General features: G+C 33.7%; 1 protein-coding gene across 7 annotated transcripts in view; it reads left to right on the top strand.

The window, feature by feature from the left end:
• Syt14 (synaptotagmin 14) overlaps positions 1-18,999 on the top strand; it is a 235,535-nt gene that overhangs the window by 149,564 nt on the left and 66,972 nt on the right. For all 7 annotated transcript variants that reach the window (XM_015483380.2, XM_015483379.2, XM_048809442.1 and 4 more), the window contains 2 exons: positions 3,088-3,359; positions 6,984-7,433. In XM_015483380.2, the coding sequence (XP_015338866.1) occupies positions 3,088-3,359; positions 6,984-7,433 (722 nt within the window). The remainder of the gene's footprint in view (positions 1-3,087; positions 3,360-6,983; positions 7,434-18,999) is intronic.

Here is an 18,999-nt window from a genome sequence, read left to right as displayed (position 1 = left end):
CAAGAGCCAGATGACAGGAACTTAGTTGTGAAAATATGCTCTAGTTGATTGGCAACTTAGCAGGAATCTAATAAAAAGTAATAGAAAGAAGAAATACCATTATTACCACAAAGAAATTATACCATGCTGGTAAGAGCAAAAGGAAAGGGAATAATTATTATAGAATAGTTGTTGGGGGTAGGAAAGCCACAGAGAGAAAAAGTATTTTGATTAAGATTAAAAACTGAGATCATATGATCAAATTGAGGGATAAGGAAGACAAGGACTGGATCATATTTGTTTTCTAGCCAATATCCTCTCTGTCTTCTTCCTTCCTTGACCTCCCATTGTTCTGTTATCTACTCTTTTACATATATATGATTAGGTACCTTAATCCACCCCTACCTTTACATTTTTGATGGCATCTGATTAATTTAAACCAATTATAGTAATCCTGTTTCTCCTACCAGTGATGGGTTTAGGAATAGGCATGTGATCCACTTCTGTCCAGGGTGATCTATGAGCCAATATGCTGAGACTTCTGGGAAAGATCATCTCTCTTCTCAGAACAAAGGTAAAGGACACAGATATTATTACCCTATATACATGGATGATTACACTCCTGGAGTGACTCTGCACCATGTACAGCCAGAGGAATGAGAAATTGTGCTTCATTTGTGTACACTATGTCAAAATATATTCTATTGTAAAATTAAAATTTTTTTTTAAAAAAATGGTACACTGACTCCTAGAACCACTACATTGTGGAATTTTAATTAACTTCTGTTACAGTAAGTATTTAGATATGGCCATTTAATTTAATTTATGGCTGATTAAGCATTTTTAAAGGAGAGGAGGATATTGGTTTAATGATTTATAAGTTCTATCACTTGATATTGTATTTAGAAACAATAGAAACTCCAACTCTCAAGTTGCTTGTTTTGTTTTGTTTTTTAACAAATAGGGATTTATTTGTCTCACCCATAAAAGTTTAGAGCTATTCATGATGTTTCAGATACTTCAACTCTTTTTTTTTTTTTTTTGCTTTTCCATCCTTATTTTCATTCTCATGCTAGTTACTTCATGGGCACTAGGCAATTACTGCATCCTCAGGCAGGTGAAAAGGGAGGGGAAAAGGGGGTGCCCATAGAGTTTGACTTCTTTTATCAGGAAAACAAAAGCTTTTCTGGAATTCTGATTCGGAAATCTTCTGCTTAGATCTCCAGCCTAGTTGGATTGCTGCTCAGGAGAGGTCAACTGTGTGATAGGGTTCAGTCAGCCCACCATGCACATGTTCACACCATACCTACTGCATGTGAATGGATGGATTAATCCACATAAATTGTTGATAGCCACTTGTCTCTAATATTCTGGAATTGGTTTTTTTGGCTGCTGCTTTTAATGTGTTTAATATATCTTCTTGAATTTAGCTTCAACTATATTAACTCAGCCATCCTTTTTTAAAGTTAGCAGCACAATTCACAATAGCTAGACTGTGGAACCAACCCAGATGTCCTTCAATAGATGAATGGATTAAAAAAAATGTGGCATTTATACACAATGGAGTATTACGCAGCACTAAAAAATGACAAAATCATGGAATTTGCAGGGAAATGGATGGCATTAGAGCAGATTATGCTAAGTGAAGCTAGCCAATCCCTAAAAAACAAATGCCAAATGTCTTCTTTGATATAATGAGAGCAACTAAGAACAGAGCAGGGAGGAAGAGCAGGAGGAAAATATTAACATTAAACAGAGACATGAGGTGGGAGGGAAAGGGAGAGAAAAGGGAAATTGCATGGAAATGGAAGGAGACCCTCATTGTTATACAAAATTACATATAAGAGGTTGTGAGGGGAATGGGAAAAAAAAACAAGGAGAGAAATGAATTACAGTAGATGGGGTAGAGAGAGAAGATGGGAGGGGAGGGGACATTTAGTTTTCTTTTTCAAATTTAGGACTTTTGAACAAATATATAAGTTTTTGCTAAATTAATACAAATTAATATTTTTCATTTGAGCCAGGCATTATGGTAATTTTTAAATGAGGTTTTTAGTTTTTATGTAAAGTTGATCTTAGGAAAAACACAGGAACTGTATTGAATATTGAAGTTGAACTCCATAACATTCTTTTGTAAGGGTCCCATTTGTAGAAGGAGATGCATAGTCCATTAAATAAAAATGAGCATCCCCAGCACTGAAAAAGAAGAAAAAAAAAAGAAAGTGTTTCAATTCGACATTAAGTATTGCATTCAGGTTTATCTGTACAGACTCAGCAGTTTTTAAATTGTGTACTGGACTCTGTCCTTATCTCTTTCCCTCTTCCACCTCCAGCCTTCTTCACAGATAGGTTTATTCTTAATCATTGAAGTAAAAATTTAAATAATCTTTTAAGAGTGAAAAACACTGGTTCAAATTATTACTAGAATTGGAGATAACTCATGTAGACCAGGAGGAACCACGCTTTAGGAGGGCTATAGACTCAAGGAATGGGGACATGTAATGGAGAAAAGACAGCAGAACTGTAAATTTTTGCTGTGTGGTGGAGATTAACAAACAGAGTTTGGCTCTGATTCATAGGGCACATCATTTTAGGATTCTAGATCCAGAATAGATGTGAAAACAAAGTCCTGACCCTGCTGAATCAAAAGCAGGTTTAAGTTCTTCTCAATAACTAAAAAAATAAAAATAAAAAACTAAAAAAAATGAAGGTTTTATGTTTGTTTAGCCTACCATGTTTTTATTGCTTTGGCTAAGAGGCCACAAATCACAGGGAAAAGACAAAGTATGTATGCTGCTGGGTTGTTTTGAGAGAGTGAACCAAATTAAAAAACCTATTTAACAAAAACTTATTTTTATGGTGTATAACAGGGCCTCTCTAAGTTTATGATTTATTTTTTCTGATCTTTGCAGGAAGAGAGGAGTGGAAACAAGATTATTTTGTTTCTGCACCTCAACTAGGGAAGAAAGACACTGATTTAGTAAATCTAATAGTTACATTTCTGCAAAATTTTTAATCCTGTGTTTTTAAGCTATTTACAATTACTGTAGACCGTACTGCATTTTGAGGCTAATTGGAAACAGTGACCAGATTCTTAATCATTATCAGGAAACTGCATTCAGAGAATGAGAAGAACACCGCCGCTGGATGAATTGCAACCACCACCATATCAGGATGACAGTGGTTCTCCCCATCTCTCATGTACACCTTCAGAAATTGGGGATGGTAAATGTGAATTTTCCCACTGCAGCAACAGTCCACGATGCTCATATAACAAGTGCCCAAGTGAAGGAAGCACAGGTCATGAAATAGAAAGTTTTCATAATAAAGGATATGAAGAAGATGTTCCAAGTGACAGCACCGCAGTCCTGAGCCCTGAAGTAAGTGAAGCACATACAAGTTTAAAAGTGGATGTTATTTGGAAGATAATAATCTTGTGCTTTTCTTTTTGGTAAGGAGAATGGGATTCATCACAGTCTTATCCCTTTGTAGTTTATGGTACCAGTTTCCATTCTTAAGCTAGTCTTTACCAACAAACTGACCAGGTCTGTCTCAACTTGTCTTCAGCTCCCTCTGCAACCAAAGGAAGATGGATAGTTCAAGATAGGGAGTGGTGGTGGTTGTTAAACACTTTATATAAAATATTCTGGAATTATTTACCTTTTTATTTCATCTCAAGGTTACAGTTTATGTTTATTAGGATTTTTTATTATTATTTATTAATGTTTTATAAGTCTTTTGAAATCACTTTATTGTATTTTCATTTATAGAATATGAAAGGGATAATGGATAATGATGGTCAGCCTTACTAATGCAATTTGAATTCAAAGTATCATGTATCCAGAGTGGTTAGTTGGTTAAATTTAAGTCACTTTTTTTGTAACAAAAATGTGAAAATAACAGAAAAAGTAATTTTTGCTATTTCAAAGTATTGCCATGAGATTTGTTAAAAACTAGAACAGTAAGGTGTTTTCATAAGGTAGTATTTATTTTTAGGATTTACTTTTTTTGATAGTTTTAGAGTGTAAACTTACAACTTTTGTTCCTGACAGCATTCCTGAAAGCATACGGTATGTTTGTGTCCCTACTAGGTAAATTTTCTGCTTTGTTGTCAAAATTAAATAAGGAAGGTAGTTTCCCAACACAGAATAATTAAGTTGTAGGTAGAATTTCTTTAATTTGGGAGTATTTTTTTATAATTTTAAGAAGCACTTTGCTAATATTTTTTAATATTTCTGATGTTATAATATATCTGACCTAGAAGAAAATTCTATATTGATATTTTAAATTTAATGTATTAGTGTTTTATGATTTTCCACAAGGGATGTTTGTGTTCTATCACATAAACAAAGTTAAGATTGCTGCTTTGTGACTTTTCAAACTGTATACATAGCAAGCTAACAGTGAAGCCTAGATTCTAAAATTAATAATAGTAACAACTATCACAGGTGTCCTGGGAATTTTGCTGTGAACTTTACATAGTCAGCTCATTTAGCTCTACCAAGCATGTCCTCAGAAGTTATATTTCTGTTTCACCAATGAAACAGTAAGACTGAGAGAGTTAAGCAATTTGCCCAAGTACATGCAGCTCTTAACTAGTGGAACTATAATTCAAACCCACGTGTGTCTGACCACAAAAATGATGCTCTTAACAACTGTTATTATATTGCCATTCTTAATCTAAATTGTTGTGTGTGAAATTACTTGAATGTAGTGGTATCCTCTAACATACCACGAGGCAAGTTATCACAGGGGACTCAGACCAAATTAAGATGCTTAAGTTACATGTGTACGCACACTTGTGTATGCATGTGTTTAAATCTATTTCAGATACAAAGCAAGAAGTAAGAGGATTATGGTAAGGTACGTTGACACACTTACCTATGTCATTATAGGATATCAGTAGGTATAGGTAGCAAGGCCACATCATGGTTTATACAGTGCCCATATATCCTGTTCCACTGTCTTTGTTCCATCAACATTCCTATTTATCGTATGGTAACAAAGACCAGAGTAGAGATTTAAATAAGGGTATCAAGACCCAGCAGTACACACTTGCTTTAGAAGCAAGTACACCTGGCCACCACTGGACCTTGCCAGTGAGCCTACTACAGGGATACAGATTTTTATCTGCATTTCCTAAGTAGAAACATGGGAGACAAAGCTCTTATCTCAGAGACAACATGTTCATGACTTGGGTTTTCCATCATTTTCTATAGGTAACAGTCATTTGTTTCATCATATTTTCTATTTAATTCATCTATCTTTGGTATGTTATTAATTACTACAGTTACTAATTACTCTTTTGGTATATTATTAATTACTACAGTTATTAGTTACGGTTTTAATATATCATGAATTCTGTCTTGTCTCACAAGTTGCTTTCCTTACACATTATCTATAGTTAATGCCTATATTTTTACCCATATTTTAGAAGCTGCTGACTTGCTATCTTTGTTAACACTTACTTTTGAGTTTCCTCTACTTGGTTTTATGTCTTTTATAGTATCACAGAATATAATCAAACAATTTAGCAAAACTACATTGCATAAGTACTTTGATATAGAACATTAATAACCTATGCAAGTATAGGATATAATGTTAATATAAAAATTTTATTTTTCAAATTTATTGTAACCCTATAATTGATAATATGTGTCAATTAGAAAAGTCTTTCCTCGTGGTTTAATCCAGGCTGCAGGTGTCTTAGATACATGATTGAACTAAAAGAGGGGAAGAGGGCACAGAAGAAATCTGTGGAAAGTAGTTTATAAACTCTATTGAGTTTATGCAACTCTGTTGCTAGCTAAGTTTTTCTAAAACTTTGATCCAGGCACCTTGAAAGGGAATGATTGTTTGCTAGTTTCCTGTTTGAAGAGTGCAAATAGTAGTTTTTATCTGTTAAGGTCATACCCTTTAAATTGTGGGTTTCACACTTTTTTTAAATTTTTAAAATTTGTTCTAATTAGTTATAGGGTTTCACATTCTTAACATTGGAATGCTCAGGGAAAACATAGAAAAAAAATGTTCTTTTGAGTAAATGAAAGAAGGAAGACTGTGGGGCATTAGTGTTCATTGTAAGCACTGAACACATGCTTAGAAAATTTAAGAAAATTATAAAATTGGTCCAATGAAAATTATTTAAGATTTATTAAAATCCCCACAGGGACAAAGTGACATAGTTAAGGTAAAAAAACCTGGCTTTGACATTGTTGGTAACTATATGAAACTCCCAAATGTATTCCAGACAATTAGACTGGCAGGAATTTGAGACAACTAATGGTTATAATTTCTTTTAATGTCATAATTAGTATGTATAGTTTCCAGTATTCAACTTTTAAAATGTGTATTCTTCATTTTCAACAATAGGTAATATTGGAAAATAATATACTGTTTTTAATTTTAGTTAACAATTGAAGTAATATGGTCTGAAATTTGGAGGATACTTAGCTGCAAAAATATTTGAGGCCTTTTTATACTTCCATATTTCACATTTCCTTTGGTTTTTAAATCAAAGTAGGTTTATGTTCTTTCATAGATGGGGAATTGTATAACAAGTTCTAAAAATGGAAACATTTTTCAATAGCATTATACTTTATTTATGTGCACTTACTCTGCAGTTTAATATTGAGTTGCTGGTTGTGTTCTTTATAGTGTGAAGGTTAAAATTTAGTAGTATCTCACTAAAGGAACAGAAATAACAATAAAATATATTTAAAATTTTTAATTGTAAAACATATGTCCAACTTTCTCAAAATGGTAATGATGTGCAGTACATTCTAAATGTGTCTTTATTTAATAAGTGTTTTAGTTTAACTTACCATTTCTAACATTCTGGCACTGTATGGTAGATTTTGATTATAGCTGGCTGCTAATTATACTTTTTCTTTGAGGGCAAATTAAAATTGTTTTCCCATCATCCTCATAAAGAAATATCAGGCATTTATGTGCTAGATTAAATAATAGAGTTAAAAATTGAAAACATTTTAATTTGCTTTTCCTAGGATATGTCAGCTCAAGGATCGTCTTCACAGCTTCCTAAACCTTTTGATCCTGAGCCAGAAGCTAAATATGGCACACTGGATGTGACTTTTGACTATGACTCACAAGAACAGAAGCTTTTGGTAACAGTGACAGCTGTCACAGACATCCCAACATATAACAGGACAGGTGGCAACTCATGGCAAGTACACCTTGTTCTTCTACCTATAAAGAAACAGAGAGCAAAAACCAGCATCCAGAGAGGACCATGCCCTGTCTTCACAGAAACATTCAAATTTAATCATGTTGAATCTGAGATGATTGGAAATTATGCAGTTCGGTTTAGACTTTATGGTGTACATCGCATGAAAAAAGAAAAGATTGTGGGGGAAAAGATTTTTTATTTAACAAAATTGAATCTTCAAGGGAAAATGTCATTACCTGTGATACTGGAACCTTCTTACAATCATTCTGTAAGTATCTCATCATATGACCTCAATACAATGTATGTTTATGGAATATAATATATATAATTTTTTAAAATCTATAATCAAGCAATAAGTTTGTCACAATATTGTTTGTATAGTAATCATACCTTTATACAAATTTCTAGGCCTTGGATAGGTAGGTATAATTTTTTTTCTTTTCTATTAAATTTCCTTTTGAAGATGATGAGGTATAGGTTTTTTCTTGAAGTTCTGAAGAATGAGACCCATGGACAATTCAGGGTGAGAGTAAAGTAACAGAATTTATTTTTGAAACAGAAAAGAAGTGAAGCTCCCAGAGAGAGGGGTTCCAATTGGTATGCCCCAGAGTTGCTGCCGTCTAGGGGTTTATATGGTATTGCTAGAGGTGACCTTTAAAGCTATTGCTATGGAATTGTTGCAATCAGGGCTCTGCTCTGCCTATAATATTTCTGCTCCTGCTCTCAGTGATATATGATTTATGTATTTTATTCTATCCCCTTTCTAGCCAATGGTCTTAGATTTGTTCCTTTATTGAAAATGTATTAAATGATTATAATGTAATCTAAACTATTTATAGAATTAAATTTTTTTCCAGGTTAAAACTAGGTGATCAATTAAAATCTGTTTATCCTTCTGTCTTGTTTGCTATATTGCAGAAATTTTCTGCTCATGAGTTATTATCTTTCCAGAACTGCCATGAAATTATTTTAAAAGTTCAAAAACTATGACCTCATTGTACTTTCAATATTTTGAAGCATTTCTGGGTGAATACTTTTAACTTAAAGACTTTCAACCAGCTTTCACTTTTTTTTTTCCAGATTATTCACTTTCAAATCTCTATCCATATTTTTAACTAAATTCCCATAAAGCATTGCATGTCACAGGAGAGAAGTGTCTGCACTATTTGTTTAAACCAAGGAGACTCATTATGCCACATAGTTATTTAGATTATGAGAAAATCTGTTATATGTGCTATAAGTATAAATTGTGATTTATATTTATACCTGTTATATTTAACAAAAAGCATTTTTGCAGTATCTATTTCAGGATAGATTTAAATTTTAAAATAAGGTATTATATTTTAGCATTGTTTTAAGACTTTTAAACGTGTAAGCATAAGTTCAAGGTTAAGGTTTCATTGCATTTATATCAGGTAGTATTTGATTTTGTGGGACTTTCATTCATAGTCAGACTATACAATTTAACTAGATATTTCAGCATCTGTAAAAATAAAAAGATGGTGGTAAACGTGTGTGTGTGTGTGTGTACATATATATCCCCATGTGTGTTTACAAGGTAGGAAGCTTTATTGATAGAATTAATAGCTTACTATCACATCAAATTTTAAGAATTACTTTTTTTGGGAGAATGTCTTTTTAAATGACACTAGCAGTTTATAACAAGAGAAATAAAAAGAAAATTCAGATAATATATTTTTGAGGAAAGTATAAATTTTCATAGAATCGAATATTCCGTAGTTATTAATGTGATGTTTAAATTTTTATTATTTGGTCTGAGTGATAACTATTTTTTCTGTGGAAAACATAATATTTTATACAAATAACTGCCACTGATTTAAATTAGAAGAGAAAGACTATCATCAAGAGGTATGTATTTTATATCGCTTTATTTATTTTAAATTATCTCTCTTCTGATTCTGTATTCATTATCCAAATGAATTATATTCATTATCCAAAGAAAATGAAGCTCTAAACATATGGTTTTATCTCTGGTCAAATTTCTGTATACACCTATGTTGCTTGTGTTAGGTTATAGTCATTGATTCTATAATCTTTTTTTTTTTTTTTGCCAACTAATATTGTAAATTTCTTTAGAATATTTACAAGAAGAATTAAAAAAAAGTTCTAGATAAGTAGCTTCTAATATTTAATGTTCAAATCTAAACAAAGCCATCTTCTGCTCTTAGAAAATGTTTCTTCTGCACTGACATGCTTCTCAAATTTAATACTTATAATTTTTCTTTTCTCTTGCTTTCTTCTTTCTTTACTTTCTTAAAATCTTGTTTGTTTTACAGCTACTGAAACACCATGGTTGTGAGGTTAACACTCATAAGTGTCAGTTGTCTTGTCATAAATATTAATAGAATGTATGTATTTTCTGTATGTAATGTTCTCTTTGCTTAAATTTTAATATTACATGGAGGAATCTTGTCATAGTTTACCTGGGTGAGTTTGGCTCTAATTTTGTTAGATGTAAAAATGTGTGTATAAGGGTTATATTCATAATTAAATATTTATTCTAGTGGCTTTTGAATAATTACTTATTATTGCTTTTGTTACAAGAGCATTTGTCTTTTGGCAAGGGAAAGTTTTAACCCAGCCAAAGAATTCACAAATTACGCTTAAAATATTTTTTAAATTTCTTGGTTTTTTTCATGGATAATGATAGAATAGAGTCCTGCATATAGTTTATCTTCACAGCTAGTTTTTGAAGAACTGATTGAATCAACGCATTGAGAGAAATAGACAAATGCCACCAAAATGACTTTCTGAGAACTAAACAATGAATTTCCTTCAGGGTAAGATTAAAATTTAACATTGAGATATAGTTTAAGGTGTTCCTCTTTGATGATAAAAAATACATCAGAGTGAGAGATGTAAAGCATAAGTTCTTACTACTAAATAGCTGTCTAAGTTTGGTAAATTACCTAATCATTTTGGGTATCAGGTTTCTCAATAGTAAAATGAGAGGATTAGAACAAATGATATCTGAGGTTCTATTCATCTCTGATGTTCTCTGGCTCTACTAATATATATCGTGAAAGGATTTAGGCAAGAACAGAATTGAATTTTAAGTACATTTTATATGTTTGATACATCACATTTTGTGGTGAGCACGTATTATTTCTTCCCTCTTTCATACCTTTTCAACAACTTTCTAATGACAGGGAAGTTCCAACTAAAGCTTTCCGTCTTCCTAAGAGCAGCTAGAAAATTCACTTTCCTAATCTTGCTCATAGGGAGAGCATGAGCTTTATGACTAGACTGTACTACTTGTGTTCATTTCTGGGAAACTTCAATATAAACTGAACAGAGAAGATACTGTGCTCATATTATGTCTCCATGAAGCTGATGGCAGAGGCATTGGAGGTGAGAGACCACAGTAACTCTAAAATAGCTTTGTTGGTGCAGAAACAATGTTAGTGCTGGGCCAGTTACAACTGTAGTAAAGAAAAGTCCTTGACACATGAGAGTCCTATAGGAACAGCAACAAAGTTCCTGTAAGACACTGGTCCTGCCATATGAGTTTAGACTTTTTATTCTTGAGAGTCTTAGCTGTTAACCTGATTTCCTGTGTGTCCCCATTCTTTTAATAAATTGCCATTCCACTTTATGAGTCGGAGTTAACTTCCAGTGTTTTCAAATAAGAACTCTGAAATAGCCATATGGTTTAATATTTACTTGCTTCTGTCATTTCTTACTCCATGCTGATAACTAGAGTGTTGGCAGTTACCCTTACTACTCTCTCATAATTTGATTTCTCTTACATATTCAACTTAGTTAGCATGGCACTCTTTCTTAGTGTATAAAACCAATTTCTTCACTTGAATTTTTAATACTGTATTACACACTCTGTAGTAGTTGCCTGGAATAGCCTTTCCTTTTCTTCTTCCCAATTTTATTTTTTCACTCAATTTACTTGATTTTTTAAAAATACTATTAGGTTTATTTTATGGTTTATTAAAATAAAATCCATGATTTTTCTAATGGATATAACAGACAAACCTTTCTATACAAATAATACCTGGATAGCATTATCTATACAGAATGACTAGTTGGGATGATAGGTAAGATTCCTGCACATTGCTCCAGTTACAAAATATAAGAATTTTGATTAAATTCTTGATGTACTTCAAGTAATTCGTATAGGCTTGGTGAGTTGCTGTACAGCAAAATTGATGTTTAGCAAATAAATGTGGTATGTTTCATCTTGGGATCAGATGTTTTAAATTGATAGATGAACTGCAGTTCACCTGTTAAAGTTTCCTGTAGAGAAATGATTCTCAAAGTGTGACCCTCAGCCAGCAACATCAATGTTGCCTAAGAGCTTGTTAAAAGTGCAGATTCTCAGTCCCTGTCCCATACTTACTAAAGAAAAAAGAAAAAAAAAAGTATATTCTTTCCCAGATCCTCCTAGTAAGAGCACAGCCCACCTAAATCTTTTTTTTTAATTTTACATTTGTTCTACTTAGTTGTACATGACAGCAGAATGCATTTCAATTCATTGTACACAAACAGAATGCAACATTACAATTCCCTGGTTATACACGGTGTAGAGATGCACCATTCATGAAATCATATATGTACCTAGGGTAATGTTGTCCATCTCATTCCACCATCTTTTCTATTCTCATAACCCCTCCCTACCTTCCCCTTTGCCCAATCCAAAGTTCGTCCATTCATCCCATGCCCACCTCCATTATAGATTAGCATCCACTAATCAGAGAAAACATTCGGCCTTTATTTTGGGGGGATTGAAAAAGCAATCATAAAATTCATTTGGAAAAATAAGAGATCTGGAATAGCCAAATTAATCCTTAGCAAGAAAAGTGAAGCAGGAGGCATCGCAATATTTTTGCTTAGCATAATATTCTCCAACTTCATCCTTTACCTGCAAATGCCATAATTTTATTCTCTTTTAATGCTGAGTAATAGTCCATTGTGTATATATACCACAGTTTCTTTAGATGGACATCTAGGTTGGTTCCACATATTAGCTATTGTGAATTCTGATACTATAAACATTGTTGTGGCTATGTCACTATAGTATGCTGATTTTTAAGTCCTTTAGGTATAGACCAAGGAGTGGGATAGCTGGGTCAAATGGTGGTTTCATTCTAAGTTTTCTGAAGCATCTCCACACTGCATTCCAAAGTAGTTGCACCAGTTTGCAGTTCCACCAGCAATGAATGAGTGTACCGTTTCCCCCACATCCTCTCCAACACTTATTATTGCTTGTATTCTTGTTAACTGCCATTCTGACTGGGATGAGATGAAATCTTAGAGTAGTTTTGATTTGCATTTCTCTAATTATTAAAGATGTTGAATATTTTTTCATGTATTTGTTGATTGCTTGTATATCTTCTTTTTTTTTCCCGTCTACAACTAAAAAATATATTTTTTAAATTTTTATTGTTGGTTGTTCAAAACATTACATAGTTCTTGATATATCATATTTCACACTTTGATTCAAGTGGGTTATGAACTCCTATTTTTACCCCGTATACAGATTGCAGAATCACATCAGTTACACATCCATTGATTTACATATTGCCATACTAGTGTCTGTTGTATTCTGCTGCCTTTCCTATCCTCTACTATCCCCCNTTATCTGACATTCCATCTGCTGCAGCCATTACCTCTTCTAAAGTTGAGTTGACCTGCATTGCTTGTGGTCCTTTGTTTCCTTGTCTTTTCATACTGCTCGCGTTTCTTTCTGCTTGGTGAAACTGTTGTGTTTTTGAAATTTTCCCCCTATATATTTATATTGCTCTTGTATAGTTGAAAAGTCTCCCTTGCAGGGGCAGGCGGCGGCTGTGCTCCTCCTCCAATTGGGGTGATCTGTCTACCACGCTAACGGGCCGCTGGGCCTGTTCTGCCGGTCAGTCGCAGGTCTGCCTACTTTGCAGGCACGGGCGGCGGCTCTGCTCTGCCCCTACTCCAACTGGGGTGATGTATGTCTTCTGAGAAGTGTCTATTCAGTTCTTTAGCCCATTTATTGACTGGGTTGGGTTTTTTTTTTTTTGGTATTAAGTTTTTTGAACTTATATCCTGGAGATTAGTGCTCTATCTGATGTATGTGTGGTAAAAATTTGCTCCCATACTGTAGGTTCTGTCTTCACCTCAATGATTGTCTCTTTTGCTGAAAAGAAGCTTTTTAGTTCAAATCCATTTCATTTATTGATTCTTGATTTTGTTTCTTGCACTTCAGGGCTCTGGTTAAGGAAGACCAGGCCTAATGCTACATAATGCAGATTTGGGCCTACTTTTTCTTCTATTAGGTACAGGATCTCTGGTCTAATACCTAGGTCCTGATCCACTTTGAGTTGTGTTTTGTGCATGGTAAGAGACAGAAGTTTAATTTCATTTTGCTACATATGGATTTCCAGTTTTTCCAGCACCATTTGTTGAAGAGGCTATCATTTCTCCAGTGTAGTTTTTGGCACCTTTGTCTAGTATGAGATAACTGTATTTATGTGGGTTGGTCTTTGTGTCTTCTATTCTGTACCATTAGTATAGATGTCTATTATGGTGCCAATACCATGCTGTTTTTGTTACTATTGCTCTGTAGTATAGTTTAAGGTCTGGTATTGTGATGCCTCCTGCTTCACTTTTCTTGCTAAGGATTACTTTGGCTATTCCAGATCTGTTTTTTTTTTCCAAATTAATTTTATGATTGCTTTTTCAAGTTCTATGAAGAATGTCACTGGGATTTTAATAGGAATTGCATTAAATCTGTACAACAGTTAGTGTGCTTATTCTGACAATAGAGCCCTGGAAGATCTTTCCATCTTCTAAGTTTTTCTTCAGTTTCCTTCTTTAGTGTTCTGTAGTGTTCATTGTAGAGGTCTTGCACCTCTTTTGTTAGATTGATTCCCAAGTATTTTATATTTTTTTAGCTATTTTGAATGGGGTGGTTCTTCTAATTTCTCTTTTAGTGGATTCATCACTTACATATAGAAGTGCATTTGATTTATGGGTATTGATTTTATGTCCTGCTACTTTGCTGAATTCATTCATTAGTTCTAGAAGTTTTCTGGTGGAATTTTTTGGACCTTCTAGATATTGAATCATGTCATCAGCAAATAGTGATAGTTTGAGTTCTTCTTTACCTATTTGTATCCCTTTAATTCCTTTCTGTTGTCTAATTGCTCTGGCTAAAGTTTCAAGGACTATGTTGAATAGAAACGGTGAAAGAGGGAACCTCTGTCTTTTTCCAGTTTTTAGAGGGAATGCTTTCAATTTTTCTCTATTTAGAATGACATTGGTCTTGGGCTTAGCATAGATAGCTTTTACAATGTTGAGGTATGATCCTATGATTCCTAGTTTTCCTACTGTTTTGAACATGAATAGGGGTTTTATTTGATCAAATGCTTTTTCAGCATCTGTTGAGATAATCATATGATTCTTGTCTTTAAGTCTACTGATGTGATGTGTTACATTTATTGATTTCTATATGTTGAACCAAACTTGCATCCCTGGGATGAACCTCACTTGATCGTGGTACACTTTATTTTTAATATGTTTTTGTATGCTTTGGGCCAGGATTTTAGTGAGAATTTTTGCCTCTATATTCATTAGGGATATTGTTCTGAAGTTTTCTTTCTTGATGTGTCTTTGTCTGGATTTGGAATCAAGGTGAGGCCAGCCTCATAGAATGAGTTTGGAAGGGTTCCCTCCTTTTCTATTTCATGGAATAATTTGAGGAGTATTGGTATTAGTTCTTCTTGGAAGGTCTTATAGAACTCTGCAGAGAATCTGTCTGGTCCTGGGCTTTTCTTGGTTGGTAGGCTTTTAATGGCATCTTCTATTTCCTTGCTTGAAATTAATCTGTTTAAATTGTGTATGTCCTCCTGATTCAGTTTGGGTAGATCGTGTGTTTCTAGAAATTTGTCAATGTCATCGAGATTATCTTTTTTATTAGAGTATAAATTTTCAAAATATTTTCTAATTATCTTCTGTATTTAAATAGTGTCATCATGTTATTTCCTTTTTCATCATAAATTTTAGTAACTTGAGTTTTCTCTCTCCTTCTCTTCATTAGCGTGGCTAAGAGTTTATCAATTTTATTTATTTTTTTCAAAGAACCAATTTGTCATTTTGTCAATATTTTTAATTGTTTCTTTTGTTTCAATCTAATTGATTTCAGCTCTGATTTTAATTATTTCCTGTCTCTACTACTTTTGGTATTGATTTGTTCTTCTTTTTCAAAGGCTTTCAGATGTAATGTTAGGTCATTTATTTTTTGATTTTTTATTCTTTTGATGAGTAAGCTCAATTCAATGAACTTTCCTCTTAGCACTTCCTTCATAGTGTCCCAGAGATTTTGATATGTTGTATCAGTGTTCCTTCATTTACCTCTAGGAGTTTTTTTTAATCTCCTCCCTGATGTCTTCTGCTATCCATTCCTCATTCAGTATTATATTACTTAGTCTCCAGGTACTTGAGTAGCTTCTATTGTTTATTTTATCATTGATTTCTAGTTTCAGTCCATTATGATAAGATAGAATATAGGGTAGTATCTCTATTTTTTTTTTTAATTTGCTAAGAGTTGCTTTGTGGCATAATATATGGTCTATTTTAGAGAAGAAGGTATATTTGCTCGATGATGGAGGAAATACTCTATATATGTCTGTTAAATCTAAATCATTGATTGTATTATTGAATTATATAGTTTGTTTAGTTTTTGTATGGAAGATCTATCCAGTGGCAAGAGAGGTGTGTTAAAGTCACTCAGTTTTATTTTGTTATGATCTATTTGCTTCTTGAAATTGAAAAGGGTTGGTTTGATATATGTAGATGCTCCATTGTTTGGGGCATAGATATTTATGATTGTTATGTCTTATTGATGTACAGTTCCCTTAAGCTGTATGAAATGTCCTTATCTCTTCTGACTAAATTTGGTTTGAAGTCCACTTTATCTGTATGAGGATGAAAACCTCTGCTTGTTTACATGGCCCATGTGAGTGATATGTTTTTTCCCCATCCTTTCACCTTCAGTCTGTGGATGTCTTTTCCTATGAATCTCTTAAAGGCAGCATATGTTTGGATTTTTTTTTTAATCCAGTCTGACAGTCTGTGTCTTAATTGATGAGTTTAGGCCATTAGCATTCAGGGTTATTATTGAGACATGGTTTGTATTCCCAGTCATTTTGGTTTATTTTTTATTTTTAAGCTTTGGTTGTTTTCTCCTTTGATTGAATTTACCTGTTCCTCCCTTTGCTGATTTTTATTGTTGTTTTTCATTTTCTTCTCATGGAATATTTTGTCGAGAATATTCTGTAGTGCAGGCTTTCTCGTTGTAAATTCTTTTAATTTTTGTTTATCATGGAAGATTTTTATTTCATCATCACATCTGAAGCTTAATTTTTCTGGGTATGAGATTCTTGGTTGGCATCCATTTTGTTCAGAGCTTGGTATATGTTGTTCCAGGATCCTAGTTTTGATGGTCGGGGTTGAAAAATATGCTGAGATCCAAATTAGTTTCCCCCTATATGTAATCTGAATCTTTTCTGTTGTAGTTTTTAAAATTCTGTCCTTATTCCATATGCTAGGCATTTTCATTATAATATGTAATGGTGTGGATCTGTTGTAATTTTGTACATTTGGTGTCCTGTAAGCCTCTTATATTTGATTTTACAATTCATTCTTCGTGTTCGGGAAGTTTTCTGATATTATTTCATTGAAGAGATTGTGCATTCCTTTGGTTTGTATCTCTGTGCCTTTCTCTATCCTGATAATTCTTAGATTTGTTCTTTTCATGTTGTCCCATAATTCTTGGAGGTTTTATTCATGGTTTCTCAACATCTTCACTGTGTGGTCAACTTTATTTTCAAGATTATACATTTTATCTTCAATGCCTGAGATTCTGTCTTCTAAGTTATCTAATCTGTTGATGGTTTCTATGAATTTTTTATTTGGTTTACTATTTCCTTCATTTCAAGGATTTCTGTTTGTTTGTTTTTCAGAGTCTTTCTTTCTTGAAGTAATCTTTTGCTACTTGTATTTCCTCTCTTATCTTTTTGTTGGAGCCATCAATTGTTGCCTGTGTTTGCTCTCTTAATTTATTCTTTGCTTCACAGATCATTTTAATTATGTACATTCTGAACTCCTTCTCTGACATTTCTTCTACTGTGCTGTCAATGGAATCTATTATTGTGTCAGTTTGGTTTGTTTCTGGCACTTTCTTCCCTTGTTTCTTTGTGTTATTTGTATGTCTTCCTCTCTAGCAGTGTGGATTTGAGAGTCAGTCACTCTGCTCCTACTACATGTGCATGCTGTTCTGCTGCTCCTCCTTCCGTGTGGCAGGTGGGCCAGGGTCCACAGTGATCTTCCTCAGAATTCTTCTGCTAACAGGGATGATAACATGCCGGTCTTCCCAGGGAAGCAGAGAGAACTAGCCATGTTCAGGCAGGGCGGGACTTTTCATGCTTAGGATGGCACCAGCCAGGAGGGGGAGGAGCGGCTGCAAATGCAGAGGAGGGTCTAAATCTTTGATTTCAGCCTTGTGAGACTCTTCAGTAAAAAATCCTGCTTAGCCTACTTGGACTTCTGACCTACAAAAAAAATGTGAGATAATAAGTGTGTATTGTCTCAAGCTGCTAAGTTTATGGTCATTTTTTAGTGATAGAAAACTAATATAGATTTCGGTATTGGAAAGTGGGATGCTGCCAAACAAATACCTGAAACTGTGGAAGTGGCTTTGAAATCATTATTGGGTGAGGATAGGAAGAAGTCAGGGGAAATTTCTGAAGAACATGATCAAGAAAGTCTAAGTTGCCTTGAACAGACTTAATAGAAATCTGGCCTTTAAGAGCCTTGCCCTGGAGGACAAAAGGAAGTGAAATACATGTTCTGGACCTGGGCTGGGGGCATTCTTTTTATGATGTGGCAAGGTGCTTAGCAGAATTGTTTCCTGAAGTTACATGAAAAGAGCAACTTATAAATGATGAATTTGAATATTTAGCCATGGAAATTTCCAAGAAAAGTGTTAAAAGTCTCTGAAGGAACCAGGACTTGATGAATTGGGAAATCCCCTGACAAGATGGCAAAACATGCTAAAATTCAAAAATTGCCATGACAGATGGTATAGAGTAGCTGCACAGCTTTTGCTGAAACCTCACAAGGATCAAAAGGGCAAAGTATACTAGGTCTCCTGGAAAATCATTCTATGAAATGAAGGGTGTTCCTCAGATCATCGCAATTAAACTAAAAGGCTTTTAAAAGCTAAAGATCATTTTCCCTCATTTATTTCAGCAGAAGCTAAAAATCATCTTGAAAAGATTAGTGGACATGGCTTTCATTTAATGGAGGGAACCTCTGTAAAATTCATATAAGACCTACAAAATTCATATAATACCTATTCAGGGAACTGTGGCTAAAACTGTGGCTATAGTTTGCCCATCCATAACTGCCTTGAACAAGTGACTGTCATTCATTTTGCCCTTTGTGAACTATAATGTCTGTAATTATGTCTGTCTTCCCATTGTATATTGGAAGTGTTAGTGGCAGTGTTAGTATTTCTTTAGTTATACAGATTCATAAGGGAGAAGAATTTTTCCCAGGAGCTAAAACTGTTTACCTTGGGTTTAGATAAAATTTTGTCGTTTGAGATTATGAGATTTAAATTTAGATATTGAATTTTTTTTAATGTTGAAATGATGATGAAATGATATGAAATTTGGGGGTCCTTGGACTGGGGTCAGTGCATTTTGCTCATAAGAAGTGTATGGTAACATGGGGGCCAGATGGGCAGACTGGAGCAGGCAGAATTCTAAGATGGTTTCATGGTCTTTATACCTCTGGTGTTGCTGCTATACTTATGTTAGATG

The sequence above is a fragment of the Marmota marmota genome, unplaced genomic scaffold (genome assembly GCF_001458135.2).
Source record: "Marmota marmota marmota unplaced genomic scaffold, marMar, whole genome shotgun sequence".
NCBI classification, from domain to species: Eukaryota; Metazoa; Chordata; class Mammalia; order Rodentia; family Sciuridae; genus Marmota; species Marmota marmota.
The sequence above is the reverse complement of the archived record's forward strand: the minus strand, read 5'-3'. Positions and strand labels throughout refer to the sequence as shown.